Source organism: Paramisgurnus dabryanus, chromosome 6, assembly GCF_030506205.2.
Source record: "Paramisgurnus dabryanus chromosome 6, PD_genome_1.1, whole genome shotgun sequence".
Classification (NCBI taxonomy): Eukaryota; Metazoa; Chordata; class Actinopteri; order Cypriniformes; family Cobitidae; genus Paramisgurnus; species Paramisgurnus dabryanus.
In genome coordinates, this window is record NC_133342.1 from 23437500 (window position 1) to 23454741 (window position 17242).

Consider the following 17242-nt stretch of genomic DNA (forward strand, 5'->3'; position numbering starts at 1 on the left):
TGTGCAACCCATAGTAACCCACAGTTTGAAAACCCCTGCACTAACAAACTTAAGTCTATTAGAATTCTTCAATTAATTGAAATGGAATAGTCCCATCTGCTGGACAAACAGGATAATCCAGACCAATAGGTTTTATAATATCTAGTTAAATGTCAGTAAGACAGCCGAACACTTTTAAAATTGGTTGGGGTCAAGTTCAGTCCTATCTGCATGCACTACTCTATTAGTCAATAGATGTCACATGGTGTCTTTCATAAAAGCTTGGCAAGAGCCTTATACTCTTTCACATCATGTGCACCATTTCCTAAAGTGGGTGTTGAGCCCCACCACAGTGCAAAGGGCACACAAGGGTAAACATCAGCCTTACACTTATTTACTGTGTGGACTAATTATTTACTGCTGGATGAGTGATGGGGGCTCGAGCTCTGGTCAAAGTCCCTACATCAGCATCCTCCCCTCCTGAACAATCACTATGTTCCGATCAAGTACTTTTTGTACAGAGTAAGCATTTTGGGAACAGCATGATCTAGTCATCTTAAAGGCTTATTATGGTGATAAATAGTTTTATAAATGTTAAATAACATCATAACTGAATGTTTAGATGGACAAAGTAAACTCAATGTATTTTATTTGTTTTTTACTGTATTACATATAGTATTAAACAGCTACCAGTCAGCTTTATAAGCAGATGCCTGCTCACTACACAGCTTTATTACCTGACTATGACTGCTTAAATATGATGATTTTAAATCAGAAAGCTCTGACTAAGAACCTATAAAGCCAGACAGGTGATAAATGACATCTCTTAAACCACATGGAGTTGAACATCGAGTAATTGGTTAATGTAACATTTAAAGCCCAAATCAAACTAATATTAGCTCCAGTTTTTTATATGTACACGGTCCATTGATACAATGCCACGTGCTGTACTACGTATGTGGGTAAATGTTGAACATGTCAGTATGAGTGTGTGTGTGTGTTCACACTGACCAATCCACTCTTTTGAGATAGACACTCCTCTCCAGGAGGTACGTAAACAAGTAGGGAATGAATGAATCAATAGAGCACATTACAAGTAATGGTGCACCAAAACAAACTTAGTTTAGTGATTTTTTTTGTTTCAATGTTAAAATTAGGAGCCGGGTAGTTTTGCACAGTTTTTGATAATCCTACAGGATATATGGGCAAATTATATTGTGATGAACCATTCTAGTTTTTTTATATACACAATACACTTATTTGTCTTTCTACTAAAAGTAAACTAGATATTCCCAGAAGCTCTATTGATCACTGGCAGCATCAAGCTTTAATCTAACAAAATAAGTGCACTTAAAATATGCAATACAGCACTGAAATCCCCTCATTGCAGGTCAGCTGACCTATGTGAAAGATGTAAGATAAACACATGTTAACTTCTGTGTAAAGTTAGATAAAATGTATTGAACACCGACGAACAAAAACAATGTCTTTTAAAATAATATTGAATATATACGTCTTTATCATTACAACCCTTTTCCGTTTGCTCTCTTGCTCCTGCTATCTAGCTCCGGACCGTTATACCTTGTTTGGAAGATAAAGGGCGGGGGAATTTTTGTCCAAAATATGACGCATGTTGCTCTGTGTTCCAGGGGTCAAAAACCGGTTGTTAAAATCGTCGACAAACGCAAATCTTTATACACTTTTTCAGCGCTACCGAACTGCAGCGAGAAGTAAGATGATGCCGAGATCCGTTTTATCCAGGTGCGCGCTCTTGGCACAGCAGGTGCCTCTGGAATGTGCGCTCTCTTCCACGCGCGGAATGTCTTCTATCACCATCCCACCTCCAGCGTGCATGCTCCGGCCGCTCGAGACACCTTTCCGATACCTTTTTGGGCCTGGACCCTCAAATGTGCCGCCTCGTATTTTAGCGGCAGGAGGGAGACCCATCATAGGTCACATGCATTCAGAAATGTTTGGGGTACATTTAACGCTTCATCTTTGCGCACTTTACACTCAGAGCTGGCAATTTTTGTTTTAAATATGAATGACGTAAGATTGTAATATACATTTGCACGCATTTTATTGTAGATTATGGATGACATCAAGAAGGGAATCCAGTACGCCTTTCAGACCAATAACAACATGACGTTGGCTATGAGTGGCTCTGGTCACACAGCTATGGAGTGCGCGGTGTTCAACATTGTGGAACCCGGAGAGAACGTGCTCGTGGCAGTCAACGGAATCTGGGGTGAACGAGTGGCAGAAATTGCTGAGCGAATGGGTCAGAATATTTACAATCTTTATTATTAGTCATGCATTTAATACTTCTAAGTCTAATAATGCCATTGTCTGTTTAAATGCATTATGAACTATTGTAAGATGAATGAAAAGATTTCGTTTTTTTTTCAACAGGTGCAAAGGTTCACAGCTTAAATAAAGCACCTGGAGGACATTTTACAAATGCAGAAATTGAGCAGGTGCTGCTTTCATAGAAACTTAGTCAATGATTGCACCAGCAGACAAACGTTTAGACATTACATTGAATTTGTTTTCACTTTAGTACATTTACATACAAATTCCCATTCTGGTACAGTGTGTTAACAATATCTGTACTTCTACAGGCTCTGTCTAAACATAAGCCAGTGCTCTTTTTCCTCACGCATGGAGAGTCTTCTTCTGGTCTGGTACATCCAGTTGACGGTGTTGGTGATTTGTGTCACAAGTAAAAATATTCCACAATTACTTGGGAGGACTTCATTTATGTTATGTCTTCCCTGTCACATAGTTCTTGTAAAACATTCCCCATTGCCTCCACTCATGATGGGTTTTTCTTTACAGATACAACTGTTTGCTCTTAGTGGATTCTGTTGCATCATTGGGAGCCGCACCACTTTTAATGGACCAACAAAGTGAGTGATGTAGATCAAAAATACATTTAATATTTACCAATGATCCTGTGACGTGTTACTGTTTAACTTAAACAATTTAACTTTGTAGAAATTGATATTCTGTATACTGGATCCCAAAAAGCTTTGAATGCCCCTCCTGGCACAGCACCCATTTCATTCAGTGAAAGAGCATGGTGAGATTTTAAGCATAAGGGTGTGTTCGAACACATGACAGTATTCAAATCCACTAATTATTCTATTTCCTCTCTAATGTGACATACAGCCATAAGATGTTCAATAGGAAAACAAAGCCAGTGTCATACCTGCTTGATATGACCCACTTGTCCAATTACTGGGGCAACGATGGCAAGCCAAACAGAATGTAAGTTTTACAAACACTAAATGTTGCTTCAGTAAATAATGTTCAGGAATATTGAGAGATAACCCTTGTCTAACTAATCGATCTGCGTTTCAGTTACCATCACACAGGGCCAGTGTCTGGGTTCTTTGCCCTGAGGGAAAGCCTGGCCATACTTGCTGAAACGGTAGGGATAGATACAGTATTGTTGTTGGCTTATCTCAAAGTAAACATTTACAGTGTAACTTGTCATTTTAATTTATTCCCAAATCGTTAGTTAACATTTGGGTCTCAAAGTCTACAACTGCGTTAGGGCTTACTGCACATTGTTACCAAAGGTATTTCTGGGGACATATCATGAAAATCTGACTTTTTTCATGTTTAAGTACTATATTTGGGTCCCCAGTGCTTCTGTCAACATAGAAAATGAGAAAAGAACAATCCAGTAACTTAGTTTTGGTAAACCATTCTCTGCAAGCATGTGAAAAAACAGGTAATTAAAATTTGGCTCCCCTTGTGATGTCAGAAGGGGATAATACCGCCCCTAAATCTGCACTATCCAACCACGACACTGCCATTTAGTGCAGAGATGAACTCATTTGCATTTAAAATGACACTGCACATTTTTGCTCACACGTACAAAGTGGCAACTTTAACATGCTATAATAAATTATTTATATGGTATTTTGAGCTGGAACTTCACATACGTACTCTGAGGACACCAAAGACTTATTTGACATCTTAAAAATGTCCCCTTTAAACACTGAAACTGTCTCATAAATACCTTTTTATAAATGCTGATTTTAATTCTATTTTTAATAAATGGTTTATCTTACTGACGTAATGCTAAAATCGTTTGTTTCAGGGCCTTGAAAACTCATGGAGACATCACAAAGAAGTTGCACAGTATTTCTGGAAGGGCTTAGAAGACCTCGGTTTAAAGTTGTTCATCAAGGACGAGGTAAAGTGATTGCAATATGTGCTTATAATTCTTTAACATCTGAAAATCGGTTAAATGCTATTTTTTTCTGCAACAGGATTTGAGATTACCATCAGTTACCACTATTGCAATTCCTGAGGGCTATAACTGGAAGGAAATGCTGACTTACATCATGAAGCATCATCAGATGGAGTTTACAGGAGGTCTAGGCCCTTCTGTTGGCATGGTGAGTAAAAGGAAAGCCATTGCACTCAGCAGCCTTATTTGCAATTGCTATTTGGCAATGGCTATTTCAGTCATACAAGTCCAAGTCCTATCTAGTTGACTGGGGGAAGAAGGATAGCTTTGAAGTCACATGCTAAGGTCAAACAACATCGGAACATTTCCGATTAAATCAGCTGTACCGAAAATTTTGTAACTTAAGTCTGCAATCCGTAACTTCTGAGTCTCTATTGCCAAAAAATTAAGAATTGCAGCTTTAAGCTCATATTTGCTGGTTGCTCCTGTGAATGTATTCTCAAAGAATCCCCTGTTTTTAACGATTGGCTTTTTACTAAAAGGTGGGACTACCATCGCTTTATTCATATGACCACTGTAGCATCTTATTAATTACCTATAGTCTTTGGTAACAGCTTTTCAGCTGTAGATGTTACTGCATGCACACATTCAACTATGTGCCCGAATAATTATTCACTGAACTGACTTCTAGGTCATGCGAATTGGTCTCATGGGATACAACTGCAACAAAGCCAATGCTGCGATGGCTCTTGCAGCTCTGGAAGATGCTTTAAAGAACTGTCGAAAGACCAAAAGTTAAAGAGTGACTACAGAGGAATTTAAATGTGTCTTATCTGCAGATCCTTGTATAAAGGCAATCCATCATATTAATGTTTCACCACTAAATTAAAGGTGATGTGTGTACATTTTTCCATGTTAAAATACGTTGTCCTATATCCTCCTAATATGCAAAGTATTTTTGTTATCTGTAAACTGTGTGACTCTGTGGTGCTATTATGACACTGCTCTGTTTATTTGAGCATTCAGCCCAATCAATGGCCTGAGTTCAGGAGGGATATTTGTTTGTCTGACCAATGGGAAACGAAGAAAGTGTCTGTACATGGTCGATTATTGTGTCTGGTGTCACAAGTGATGTAGCAATTATGCACTTCTCCTTTAAAATACAAGATATGTAAAGGAAGAGTTGTTATTTTATATATAAATATATGATGTTTTCACTTAGTTTGTGTAAATGGAGAGAAGTAATAATTTTAGCTGATTTAAAATGATACAAACAATCATGTCAATAAAAACCAGAACAGGCATATGTTGACCCAAAACGTGTTTCTCAATTTTCTTTTTGTATGTGTCAGCAAGTATCACTTTAGTACTTGAATGAGCTTCATATACTGATTAATAAATCATTTCTATAAATAAATACAACATTTTGGATAACTATTGTAGTTTAGTTACTCAGTAGACCAGATGTGAACATTACATTTCAACTGACTATCAACTCAATTTATTTTGCTTCAAGTAAATTAACCAACTAGCTATTCATTGACTAGCTTCAATATGTTGAAAACTTAACATTTACATAAAAAAAATCAACACTTAAACTAATAAATAATAAACTTTTGTATCCTCCAAAGACATACAAATTATTGATGTGACTGAAATGCTTCAGGAATTAGAAACAAAACAAACAACACTTAACTCCAAGCCCCAAAACATTTAGACAACATTAACTACAAAAAAATCATTAAAAAGCCGATTTTCATTATCAACGAACGGTTATCTCCAATAACATATAGCTTGGTAAAACTGTTTAGGAACTCAAAATACTGCAAGAAGCATTCTAACGTTTCTAAATCCAAATAAAACTGATGCAAAATCTTGACGGTTTTAATACTCTCCACCAAAGTGCTTTCTCACTTTGGCTGCTGGGAATTTAACAATTAGCTGAACCAAAAAGTATTGCTGAATTTCCTCCATCCACACAAAGGTCATTTTGATTTTGCCCTCCTTATCCTCGTATAAAAGGAGAAATTGTTCACCTTCATAGTCCAGGTCAACAGCTTTGTGTTTACTGAAGTGGATCTTAACCGGAGAACTCACACACCAGAAAGGACGCTGACCCTCATCCAGAACGGTTAGTGTCATCAAACAGCAGCGCTGAGATGAAGTGTGGTATATGAACAGTGTTACTATTTTCAACCTTATTTCTTAATTAAAATACAGTATATGGTACATAGCGCCCAGTCTATTTCAAACAATTTTACCCATCAATCCAATCTATTTACAATCATTTTTTTCCATATTAAAATGTGTCACATCTACACTAGTGGTGCTTTTTCATTGCATAGTACCCCACGGTTTGGGTCAGCTTACTTTTGGGGGCTTTTCCACTGGGGGCAGTACGTAGTACCCAATACTTTTTTTAATGCCACCTTGGCTGGGGTTCCAAGCAACCAGAGTTGATACAAAAACGTGATGCGAAAACACTGTAGATCACTGATTGGTCTGAGAGAATCGTCACTACCAGCGTCATCGCTATGCTTTAAAAAATTAGCTTTACCTTCATGCTAGCTTGCACTGTCTCGAGTAAACCGGTCGCACAACCGCCTATATGCTTAAATGCAACTAAAATTAAACTCAGCGGAGCGCGTCGACTGACGTCACGTGTGTTTGTAGAGAAACTGTCATGTGAGACAGAGGTAGTGATAAACGCGATGTGCAAACCTCCATTTGTGGTGGTCAATTTTAATGTTGTGGCGTACTGAGAAATAAATGAATGTATGGGAATGTACAACGACGCTCTCACAGCAGTGGGTAGCGCAAATATAACGACAAGCCTATAATCCCTCCCACTCCTAAGTGTTACTAAACTCAATGGAAAAGCTAACCACGCCAAAGAGAGCTGAGCTTACCTGTACTGACCCAAACCAAACCATGGGGTACTATGCAATGGAAAGTGCAATAGGTGTCAGTGTAAGCCCAAAATGACTACACATAAGCAGAAGATTGCCTTAAGCATAGCATGCCAGCACTAACTTAAAGCTAAGCTTGATGCGAATATTAAGTCTCATGTGTAGTCCAAGTAACATGTCAAGTTAGTGCTTAAATCGGCAATGAATAATGGTACCTCAACAGCTTCGTGCAGTCCCTCTGTTTGCCATGGAAGACTGATCTTCCCTACAGGAATGTGCTCGGACACATCAGAGAAAGCAATGGCACTTAACTGCCACTTATCCCCAGGAGACGTCACTGTAAAACATGAATTATTGAAATAATTTCAAAACAAAGCAATCAATCATTTGTTAAAAATCCATTCAGACAAGCATAAAGTATGTACAGTTTATAAATGTCACGGTTTACCTCTACTGGCAAACAGTGGGGAGAAACGGAGGCACATGATTTGGCAAACAGTATTGTGCAGGGTGACATGCAGAGTGTATCCATGGTGACTGCAGTCTGGATCAAAAGCTTTGTCCTGTGTCGGTATGTAGGGACTAACAATGTAAACAAAGATTCTGCATGTGTTATGGGTTTCACGTGAAAAGCTCATCAACAAAATAAATGACCCAAAGAACCACATACCAAAATTGTGAGCCAAGGAGACTTCTTTCAATCAGTTTGTGGAAGTGCAGGGAGACCATGATGAAAGCAATTTTCCAATTGCCCTGCAAACACCATAAATAAATGGAAAGCTCTCAAGTTAGCTCCACATTGAGAGGGTGTCAAGCAAAAAAAAAGGACAAATGAAGCAGCAAGTTGGGTTTATTTAGAATATTATTAGTAGTAGTAGTACATACCTAAATTAATTTTATTTGTCAAACAATGATAAAGCCATTTTGATTTTGAATATACAAACATACCCGCCAGATTCCAACAATGATTCCGTCACCAAAAAGCAGCAACTTCACATGCCGGTCTACACCTAGGAACTTCCATTGTACAGTCCTATTCATCAGGGCTTTGCAAATAAGAGAACGCCACCGTGGCCTATAAATAAAAGCCAGATGCTGGTAAGTCGGACATATCCTTATGCATAAGATTTTTCAGCAGTGCTTCCTACCTGTTTCCTGAAGTTGGCAGTGATGGACCCATCACTCCATGGAGCTGTATGCTATTCACATGGAATATATGCGGAAAGTTGATTCCTTGATTCCAGCACACCGTTACCGAGGAGTCTTCGAAGAACATGCGCGTCTGCTCAAAGACACATTCACGTCCATTCTTCTTCGATAGCGTGATCTCCCATTGAATGTGTAACCTCCTGTCAGACACCAGCTGTTACCATATTACACAGTTCTTCTAGGTCATCTAAACATGCAGAGCATGAAAGATACAGTTGTAAAACTAGTCATAAACATCCGTATTCGTAACCTGAGAACTTGCTCGGTTAGAGCAGGCATCCCTGTGTGCGGATTCATGTGTCTCAGCTCGGTTCTCCACATAGTGTCCCGGTACCCTGCCATTTCCTTGAGCAGGAGCTTCTTCCAGTAGCCCTCCGGTTTCTCCGGCACACCTGTAGTGCCCACAGCTTTTGTCGCCACACACATTCGGGGTCTCCACTTCTTCTTCTCAATCTCACAAGCATACAACACACACCACAGAGCACTGGAGATAGATGGTAATATCATTTTTTATATTTAAATTCCTAACTTACTTGTTGTTGGCCAGATCATGAAAGCGCTTGCTGACGAAGCTGATGTTAAAGAGAGAGGAGGCATCCAGAAAGGCTAGAATCTTCACGATGACCTCAGCGGGCAACCTAAAGACAATGTGTACATAATATTGTTCATGCTGCATAGCATCATGCAAGATACAAATTAAACATGCAATAAAAGCACTATGCACAAACACAACATGCCTTTCCAGGTAACTTCCATGTGTGCTCTGAGAATACTGTTCAGGAACATGAGCTTTGAATGCTTCAGCAGTCTGCGTCTGCCTGGGTGTTTCTCTCCGCCTTTACCAAACGGGCAAAGAACTAAACAGTTTATTTACATAAAAGTTCGCTGTAGTTGAGCAATTTGACTGTATAGTCTAATAAACCAGCGTTTAAATGTCTTATCTATACAAGGTTTAAGATACCTTATTGCACCCTTAAACAGCGACATTTCCCCAACTTCGTCCTCTTCACGTGTAGCTTGTTCAGCTTTGTCGAGGCCTTGCCTAAAACTCTGCAAAAACGACCAATACAAGAAGCCATTACGCTTCGGCGTTTGAGTTTACTCAATCCGAATGTTCTGTGATTTAACAAGTTTATCAATAATATGATGTGTGTCGTAAATAAATATCACCTGTCTGGTCTAAAATACAATAAAAGTCAAATTATTTGGTAAAACGACCAAAAGTCTTATGAAATTTTGAAGGGTAAATTTGCAGTTGTCATAATAATTTAGCCCATTACAATGACTTTTTAAGGAGAAATTGAAACGAACAGTGGCCATTTTACATTCAAATGAATGTTATATAATTAAGATGAATAATAAAACAGAAAGGGAATATTTTAAATGTTAATGTGATATATTTAACTCACGGCTTTAACACAAGTTGGTTTTTTTTATATATATATATATTACAATTTTAGCTATTTGCAAATGCGCTACATAGCGCAAACATGCATGTTTAAACATGGTAGTAATAAATTATATTTACGCGCATGAGAAAAAGATGAAATGCGACGTCTTTTAAAAATACTTTTCCTTAATCGCTCATCATTAGAGCTCTTAACTACACTACCCAGAACTCTTAGCGTTTAAACAGGAAGTAAATACTTGATGACAAACAACCGTAGCTCACCTGCGGAAATCCCAAATACGTTTAATATCACTTAAAGTTGTTCAAACCTGTGTGTTTGGAAATCCAGCGCAATGTCATGCCCTTTCAATCAATCTGGTAGGATAACCTTTATAGTTTATTTTAGGCTCACGACTTTCATTTATTGTATTTTATCTGCTCTTAGTAGCACTATCAAAAAAAAGCGCCCAGTGACTGCACCAGCACAAACGTGGCTGCGAACATGTTGTAAATGTGTAGTGAAAGAGTGAAAATCTGAAAAATGTGTAGTGAAAGAAATTGAAATCGTTTAACCCGCAGTTCGTATGTCCGCAGCGGAGCTGAACCCCGCTGTGTTACCGCTGGATTGGCTACTGGGTACCTGGCAGTCTGATGAACCAGGGGAAGGCTCTTTCCCCACAATCTCATCTTTTCGTTACACAGAAACTCTACATTTCTCACACGTGGGACAACCTGTGATCAATTTTATGTAAGCTACAAAAAAGTCCAGCTGTATGATCAGTTTAAAATTAATACTATTACTAAATATTTGTGTTAATTACTGCTATTAAACATGCACACATTTTTTTGGTTTTCTTCACCTGCATTCTTTTTTAATGTGAATGTTACATGAATGCTTGAATATGTTGCTGTTTTTATTACAGGTTTAATGCATTCCATGCTGAGAGCAAAAAGCCACTTCACAGAGAGTGTGGATTTATTAGGCTTCAGCCAGGCACCAATAAAGTGGCCTTTATCATTGCACAAAACTCTGGTATTTGATTTACGAATCTGCTGGATTAAGTAATACACTTAATTTCTGTTACAACCATCTGTTTGCATCCTTTGCAGGTCTTGTGGAAATTGAGGAGGGTGAACTCACTGGACAACAGCTGACTCTGCAAAGTACTGCCCTGGCTAGAACATCTTTTGCCAAGGAGCCTCATGTTCAGCAGGTCTAAAAAAAAAACTTGCATCTTGTCAACTCCCTTCTATATTTAACAGTTAAAGTAACAAATGTGAACATAGCATCTTTCATTCATAAAATGTTACAGCTTGAACAGTATTCAACACACCACACTGAAAAAGTTTAAATAATAACATTACACAAATAATTTTGTTTTGATCAGATCTGTAGGCACATCCAGCTGAAGCCCGATGGGAGGTTGGAACAGACCGTCTCTATGGCTTTGCAAGGACAACCTTTGGCCCAGCATTTGCACATCACCTACCGAAAGACTTTGTGATCAACTGAAGTGTGGCTTAAAGATGCTTCTTGAACTTGAATTATGTACATCTCATTTGATGCAAAATAATATTGATATCTGAATTTATATTGTAAAAGTTTTTTATATAACAAAGCCACCAACTTATTAAAGTAGTTTGTGTACAATGGTGAGTCACGGGGAATGAAGATAATGCACTAAAATAAAATAAAAAGCACTGACAAATATCTCCCTTTTGTGTTTTCTTCGTCTACCCTCTTATATAAATGATTTCCCATCGCTTTATGTAAACATGGTTAAAATCTTTATTTTTTTAAGATGTATACAGTGGGTGACAACTCGGTGTAATACACACAAACCACACAAACTGTATAATACCTCAAAGTGTAAAGTGATTCTCCAAATGTAATCATTTTAGCAATTTTGTAAAAAATAAAAATCTGATATTGTCAAACATTGAAATGACACAATCATTCAGTATAAAATATCAGTAGAGCACATCCATACAAAATTCCATAGAGTCGCAAAAATGGCCCCATTACCTTACCCTCATTATGTCAGCTCATAGTGTTTGTTCGAATAAAGGCATAGTCTATTAACAAATGATTAAAGTGCGATTGAACCTGGGTAATGTGCTGACTTCAGTGATGGACTGTTTGCTCCCCAGGATTAAACAAACATATTTAAATAGTTCAGGGAAGGAAGAATTCAACTCTCCGTCATTAGGATGATTTTCTGCACAAGGCTACTTGGTCAGGTAGATGAACACAGTCTTTAGGAATTGTCTCCATGTAAAAAAAGCTGCTAATAACCAATGAGTATGAGCACTGGAGTCCATGTTCACCACGCATTTTAAAATGTCTCCCTGGAAAGAGAGGTAGAAAGAAAAAGCTTTAGGCATGACTGTCACAAATTTTTTTTTTTTAAACTTCTAAAAAGTGACTCATCTCTAAGTAGCAAGAAGAAAATAGTAAAGTCCTCCCAGGCTTTTCCACATTGGCTCCCAGTTAGCTTCCGCATTCAATATAAAGTTCTCCTCACTACATTTAAAGCTATCCATGGCTCCTGCCCACAATATATCACTGATCTCATCCACACATATACCCCTGCACGTGCACTTAGGTCCTCTGACTCTAATCTATTAGAGGTTCCTCGCTATAGGCTGAAAACGTTTGGTGGTAGAGCCTTTTGTACTGCAGCTCCTAGCCTCTGGAATTCTCTCCCCCAAAGCATTCGAGACGTGGCATCATTACATGATTGATGTTTATCGTCTATGTACATGTTTTGTATTCGTCTAATGATGTTTTCTACTCCTCTTTGATTCTGTACAATTGTATTTCACATCTTTGTAAAGCGTCCTTGAGATTGTTGAAAGGCGCTATATAAAATAAACTTATTATTATTATTAAAAGTCAGTGATTCAGTAAAGCTACAATTGTGTGATGATTTGTAACTTCCCAATTTGGCCTCTAGAGGTCAGCGTCTATCTTTGTTCCTGGAGAAGGTGCTACAGAGAGTCACTTACCCATCCTCCTCTCTTTCTGAGCCATGGAACCAAACGTCTACGCGCGAACTCTCCCAGACTGTCCACTATGGTGTGCACCACGACTGGATGGCCCTGACGCACGCAATCCACAGCCAGGCCAGCAGCTACAGCGTAGATGGCCACCACTTTTCCCCATGTGATCCCTTTAAAGAAATTTAAACAAATTTAAGCAACCCAAACTCTTTTGTTCTTGCATTAATCATACATTTTAGCAGTAAAATACACAACTGCGTAACTGCAAAACATAAAATAATAACTGGGAATTCTGTGTTGTTACTAAATCCCAAATGAATACCTTCCTTAAAACAACCATTACCAATTCATGTAACTCTTTACTATATTTTCGGTAGACATACGGTCTCATGCAATCCAGCTTATCTCCTGTTAAAAATAAACAAGCCCGAAAAGATGTTCAAACACCACATGCCCCAGGTTTTTTTTTCTAACTGTGGGTCAGGACTAGCTTGTGGGTCACACAGTGGGATAAGGTGGATTGATCAAAACCACCTGCCTGTTTGAATGACACAAAAACTATTTAGTTTAATAAATTAATAAGAATTGTTTGATATTTTGTAGATATTTGATCTTTCTTCAGCAAATTCATGTTAACCTAATAAATATAATTGAAACCACATAAAAATTCTCTGGAAGGTTACGGTATATTCATTTTTTCATTTGCAATTTGTGGGTAAACTACATTAACCAAGCTTGCATTTAATTTAAAGGGGACATATCATGAAAAACGAAATTTTTCCATGTTTAAATCCTATAATTGGGTCCTCAGTGCTTCTATCAACCTAGTAAATCTGAAAAACAACACCCCAGTAACTTAGATTTGGTAAACCATTCTCTGCAAGCATGTGGAAAAATAGGTAAATGAAATTTGGCTCCCCTGTGATGTCAGAAGGGGATAATACTGCCCTTTAAGCTGCACTATCCAAGCACAGCACTGCCATTTAGTGCAGAGATCAACTCATTTGCATTTATAAGGCCGCCCCTAAACATTTTTACTCACACTTTGCTCATGGCACAAAATTGCCACTAAAAAGTAGTGATGCAACGATGTATGGGCCGCCGATATTTATCGGCCGATTTTTGATTAATTTGAAACCATCGGCATATCGGCAATAGCACGAGAAAGGCCGATACCAATTGTTTATTAATTAACTGCATAAAGAAATCCATTATATGTAAAAAAAAATGAGTTAATGTTGTTAATAAAATAAATGCTGAATAGCAAAAACCACCTTTAAAGGTTGTCATGCTGTCTTATTATATTTGTTTTAGCTTAATTTGTGCCTCTCTTATTATGTTGGTCAGTTGAATGTTAATTAGATCCAATCCATGTTCAGTAAAAATAATTTGATGCAGAAATAAACTAGCTAATAGACCAACTGTATAATATTGTATACAAGTGTTTAATATCGGTATCGGCCATAAGTTGTCTGTTTAAATCGGTATCGACCCAAAAAATCCTATCGGTGCATCCCTACTAAAAAGTGGCAATTTTAACATGTTAAAATAAATTATCTGTATGGTATTTTGAGCTAAAACTGCACATATATACTCTGGGTACACCAAAAATTTGAAAATAATTTTATATCTTAAAAACGTCTTGTGAAATCCTCTTTAAATAACATATTACATTTTAGAAATTGTAATTTTGAGTTACTTCTGAAAAAACTTTGAATATGCAAAACAAATCTGATAAAATATGGCCTGCGACTGCCAATCCATATCTGAGACAGTGACTCATCACACAATTTAGATGAGCTTCTTTAAACCATCTTCTGACAAGAAGGGCAACAGCTCTTCTGTGGAAATGACGTAATTGGGAGGGTAACCCCATCCTGTCTCAGCCAAAACACGTGAATGTTCAGTGAAAAGGAGCCACGTAACAGCGACTATGCCAACAGTGTAAATTCCCTTGTCTTTAGCAGTCATTTTAGGTCATTCCTCACAGGTTTATCCCCGTCTGACTGCTTACGACAGAAAGGTTAAAAGGTTCTGAGAGAATCATCAAGCAGAGGAATGAGGCCATGGTTATGGGCTAAAACCACCATGCACATCAATAGCTGCAGAACCGAGATAAAATATGACCAAATATGTACAAAGGAGAAGATGTGTATATGCCCATTTTAGGGGTTTATCCTATTTTCCGTAAGAAAAAACATCACTGCAAATAACTTTTGTCACTAGTCCATGACAGCAGCTGATCATTGAAGTTGCGTTCTTAAATGAACCCCTTAAATTCAATAATATACGTAAAGGTTAAGGTTAAAACCTCTTTCACCAAGGTTTTAAAATGTGTTAACTCAATAACAGATTCATATGGCCATTTTAACTGTTAAGTGCTCACGCTACACTGCTTCAGTACATTTGAATGATATCCCACAGTAAACCAAGTCATGATGCTCTCATGTGGGTGCTGCAGTAGTTTCAAAAAATCTTAAATTGCCGATAAGAAATTTATATTTATAAATGTTAAAATGAAACTACATGGGTTAAACCTTTTAAAGGGGACATTTTACAAGACTTTTTTAAGATGTCCAATAAAAGTTTGGTGTCTCCAGGGTACGTATGTGAAGTTTTAGCTCAAAATACCATATAGATAATTTATTATAGCATGTTTAAATTGCCACTCACAAAATGGGAGTGCCGTGGTTGGATAGTGCAGAAAAAGGGGCGGTATTATCCGTTTCTGACATCACAAGAGGAGCCAAATTTTATTTAACAGCATTAAATAATGAATTTTTTATTTTTAGATTAACTATTCATTTCACTGTAAACACACCCCATAACCTGAAGTTTTTAAAAGATGAGGTCATGGACACACACTCTCACAAACACTGTATACAAAAAAAAAAAAAAACGCCTGTTCAGTTGTCTTACAGATCACTTACCCATGGCTATAATCTGTGTTGCTACAGAGAGAAATGCGTCTGACACCACAGCCTCCACTGCTACACTGATGTTCAGCTGCTTAGCAATATTACGGTAGACATACGGTCTCATGTACTCCAGCTCATCTCCTGTAAAACATAAACAAGCCGGAAAGATGCTTAAATATTAACACCACATATTTTTCAAACCCTGGGTCAGGATCAATTTGTGGGATAAGGTGAGCTGTGCAAAACCACCTGCCTGTTTCAGTGAATGACACAAAAACTATTTTAATAAATGAATGAGAATGGTTTGATATTTTGGCATTGCATTTAAACCTATAGGAAACTTAGATATAATTTGTACAATGACAGAAAACAAACATTACTAAACCAAAAGAGAACAAATTATTTTTTATTCTATATATTCATAAAAATATTTTGGTGGGGCTTAAAACATATAATACCCATCTGGTTCTGGAATTAATTAAGTTTAAACCAAATCTGATATCATCATCATCACAATCACACAGTTGTAGAGCACTCACACCTGCTGATTCTTACCTAGTTTAAGAAGCACCATAGACACATCTGCAAGAGCTCCATGTGATTCGGGAAAATCGGGCTCAACTTTTGACCAACTGAGTCCTTCTCTTATTATCCTGGAGTGAATGAAGTCTCTACAAAGCTCCTTTGACTGCAAGACGAGTTCAAACACGTCCATCATCTCCGCGGTGAAAACTGAACGCCGAAACATTTTTATATCACGCATGGCTGGCACAATCAAACGCTACACTACCGCAACTTCACTAAGTCATAATAGCCTACATAAACCCCATATCATCAACAAACAATACAAACTGCGTTTCATTCAGACAACGTTTAAGAATTGCGCTTTCTTACACAGGTTCATTCAGAGCCAATCAGAGAAAACAGCGACAATCGATCATCCCACAATAATGTGCGCGCCAATTTATTTGATCGGTCGTCATGTACCGCCGTCCATATTCCATTTGTATCAAATTGGTCAAAAACGGCATCATAATCGTCTGCGACTGCCAACCTAGAGGCGAAAAGGAGGTCGCTGCATGTTCACCTGTGTTGGAAGTGCTTTACCTGGAAAAACTTACGGAGCAACTTTTAGTCAACTCCCCCGTAAACGGCTTAAGTTAGTCCATATATAAACATTGCCCAGGGCATTTGACGCAGCTCGCTCAGAATCAGTTTTTTTTAGAAAGTATTTTATGTAAAAATAAATAAAGAAAACACTAAATCTAGATTATTTTTAATTCACATTATACAAGATGTCAATTTTCATCTTCTTTGAAAAATGTGAGGGGGTCGCCTTATGCATCTTTCACATCCATAAAATAGTTTTTTTTTTTTTTATTAAATAACCCTTAAGGATCAGTAAGAGGTTCATGCCTTGGTGTAACTTACTATGTAAGTTTTTTAAGCTGTCTATGTTTAGCGAAGTAATCCTCTAAACTAGAAACCATCACACAGCACTCACAATAGTCATTGGGACATTGATTCAAATTAAAATGCTACATTAATTCATTGCAACCACAATAAAATATTTTTTATAGTAAAAAATATAAATTAACTACATCTTTAGTAAATGTATTTATTTATTTAT

The 17242-nt window shown here is 37.5% G+C and overlaps 4 protein-coding genes across 5 annotated transcripts; 2 read left to right on the forward strand and 2 right to left on the reverse strand.

Moving 5' to 3' along the window:
- The first annotated feature begins 1649 nt into the window (after window positions 1-1649).
- agxtb (alanine--glyoxylate and serine--pyruvate aminotransferase b) lies at window positions 1650-5495 on the forward strand. The gene is made up of 11 exons (XM_065276178.2): window positions 1650-1957; window positions 2068-2260; window positions 2392-2456; window positions 2601-2701; window positions 2818-2888; window positions 2977-3061; window positions 3151-3249; window positions 3343-3412; window positions 4091-4186; window positions 4263-4391; window positions 4875-5495. The coding sequence occupies exons 1-11, from the start codon at window positions 1715-1717 to the stop codon at window positions 4980-4982; spliced, it is 1260 nt and encodes a 419-aa protein (XP_065132250.1). The 5' UTR covers window positions 1650-1714; the 3' UTR covers window positions 4983-5495.
- On the reverse strand, window positions 5332-9897 carry LOC135766744 (F-box only protein 15). The gene is made up of 11 exons (XM_065276177.1): window positions 9830-9897; window positions 9263-9351; window positions 9039-9137; window positions 8835-8939; window positions 8552-8785; window positions 8241-8441; window positions 8041-8167; window positions 7763-7845; window positions 7541-7674; window positions 7308-7429; window positions 5332-6337 (listed from the first exon to the last, which is right to left on the reverse strand). Exons 1-11 carry the CDS (start codon window positions 9833-9835, stop codon window positions 6068-6070), a joined length of 1470 nt encoding a protein of 489 aa, XP_065132249.1. The 5' UTR covers window positions 9836-9897; the 3' UTR covers window positions 5332-6067.
- Window positions 9898-9930: 33 nt separating this feature from the next.
- thap4 (THAP domain containing 4) lies at window positions 9931-11404 on the forward strand. 2 transcript variants are annotated; one of them, XM_065276180.1, is made up of 5 exons: window positions 9931-10069; window positions 10271-10439; window positions 10615-10724; window positions 10802-10905; window positions 11080-11404. In XM_065276180.1, the coding sequence occupies exons 1-5, from the start codon at window positions 10045-10047 to the stop codon at window positions 11194-11196; spliced, it is 525 nt and encodes a 174-aa protein (XP_065132252.1). In that variant the 5' UTR covers window positions 9931-10044; the 3' UTR covers window positions 11197-11404. The 2 variants fall into 2 exon arrangements, with proteins under 2 accessions (XP_065132252.1, XP_065132253.1); XM_065276181.1 differs by having other exon boundaries at window positions 10286-10439.
- A 62-nt stretch (window positions 11405-11466) lies between these two features.
- Window positions 11467-16755, reverse strand: bokb (BCL2 family apoptosis regulator BOK b). The gene is made up of 4 exons (XM_065276179.1): window positions 16168-16755; window positions 15625-15753; window positions 12701-12864; window positions 11467-12040 (listed from the first exon to the last, which is right to left on the reverse strand). Exons 1-4 carry the CDS (start codon window positions 16373-16375, stop codon window positions 11921-11923), a joined length of 621 nt encoding a protein of 206 aa, XP_065132251.1. The 5' UTR covers window positions 16376-16755; the 3' UTR covers window positions 11467-11920.
- Between the last annotated feature and the right edge of the window lie 487 nt (window positions 16756-17242).

Bases quoted from the DNA above. Each gene is read 5' to 3' on its own strand.
- agxtb (XM_065276178.2), top strand. From the start codon at position 1,715: ATGATGCCGAGATCCGTTTTATCCAGGTGCGCGCTCTTGGCACAGCAG. The intron at 2,261-2,391 runs GTCAGAATATTT...TTTTTTCAACAG, and splicing joins AGAAATTGCTGAGCGAATGG to GTGCAAAGGTTCACAGCTTA. The intron at 2,457-2,600 runs GTGCTGCTTTCA...GTACTTCTACAG, and splicing joins CAAATGCAGAAATTGAGCAG to GCTCTGTCTAAACATAAGCC.
- LOC135766744 (XM_065276177.1), bottom strand. The intron at 8,442-8,551 runs GTTACGAATACG...GGTGTCTGACAG, and splicing joins CTAACCGAGCAAGTTCTCAG to GAGGTTACACATTCAATGGG. The intron at 6,338-7,307 runs GTACCATTATTC...ACTTCATCTCAG, and splicing joins GACTGCACGAAGCTGTTGAG to CGCTGCTGTTTGATGACACT.
- thap4 (XM_065276180.1), top strand. From the start codon at position 10,045: ATGTCATGCCCTTTCAATCAATCTG. The intron at 10,070-10,270 runs GTAGGATAACCT...TTTAACCCGCAG, and splicing joins ATGCCCTTTCAATCAATCTG to TTCGTATGTCCGCAGCGGAG. The intron at 10,725-10,801 runs GTATTTGATTTA...CATCCTTTGCAG, and splicing joins TATCATTGCACAAAACTCTG to GTCTTGTGGAAATTGAGGAG.
- bokb (XM_065276179.1), bottom strand. From the start codon at position 16,375: ATGCGTGATATAAAAATGTTTCGGCGTTCAGTTTTCACCGCGGAGATG. The intron at 15,754-16,167 runs GTAAGAATCAGC...TATGTTTTACAG, and splicing joins TATGGTGCTTCTTAAACTAG to GAGATGAGCTGGAGTACATG. The intron at 12,041-12,700 runs GTAAGTGACTCT...CTCTCTTTCCAG, and splicing joins TCAGAAAGAGAGGAGGATGG to GGAGACATTTTAAAATGCGT.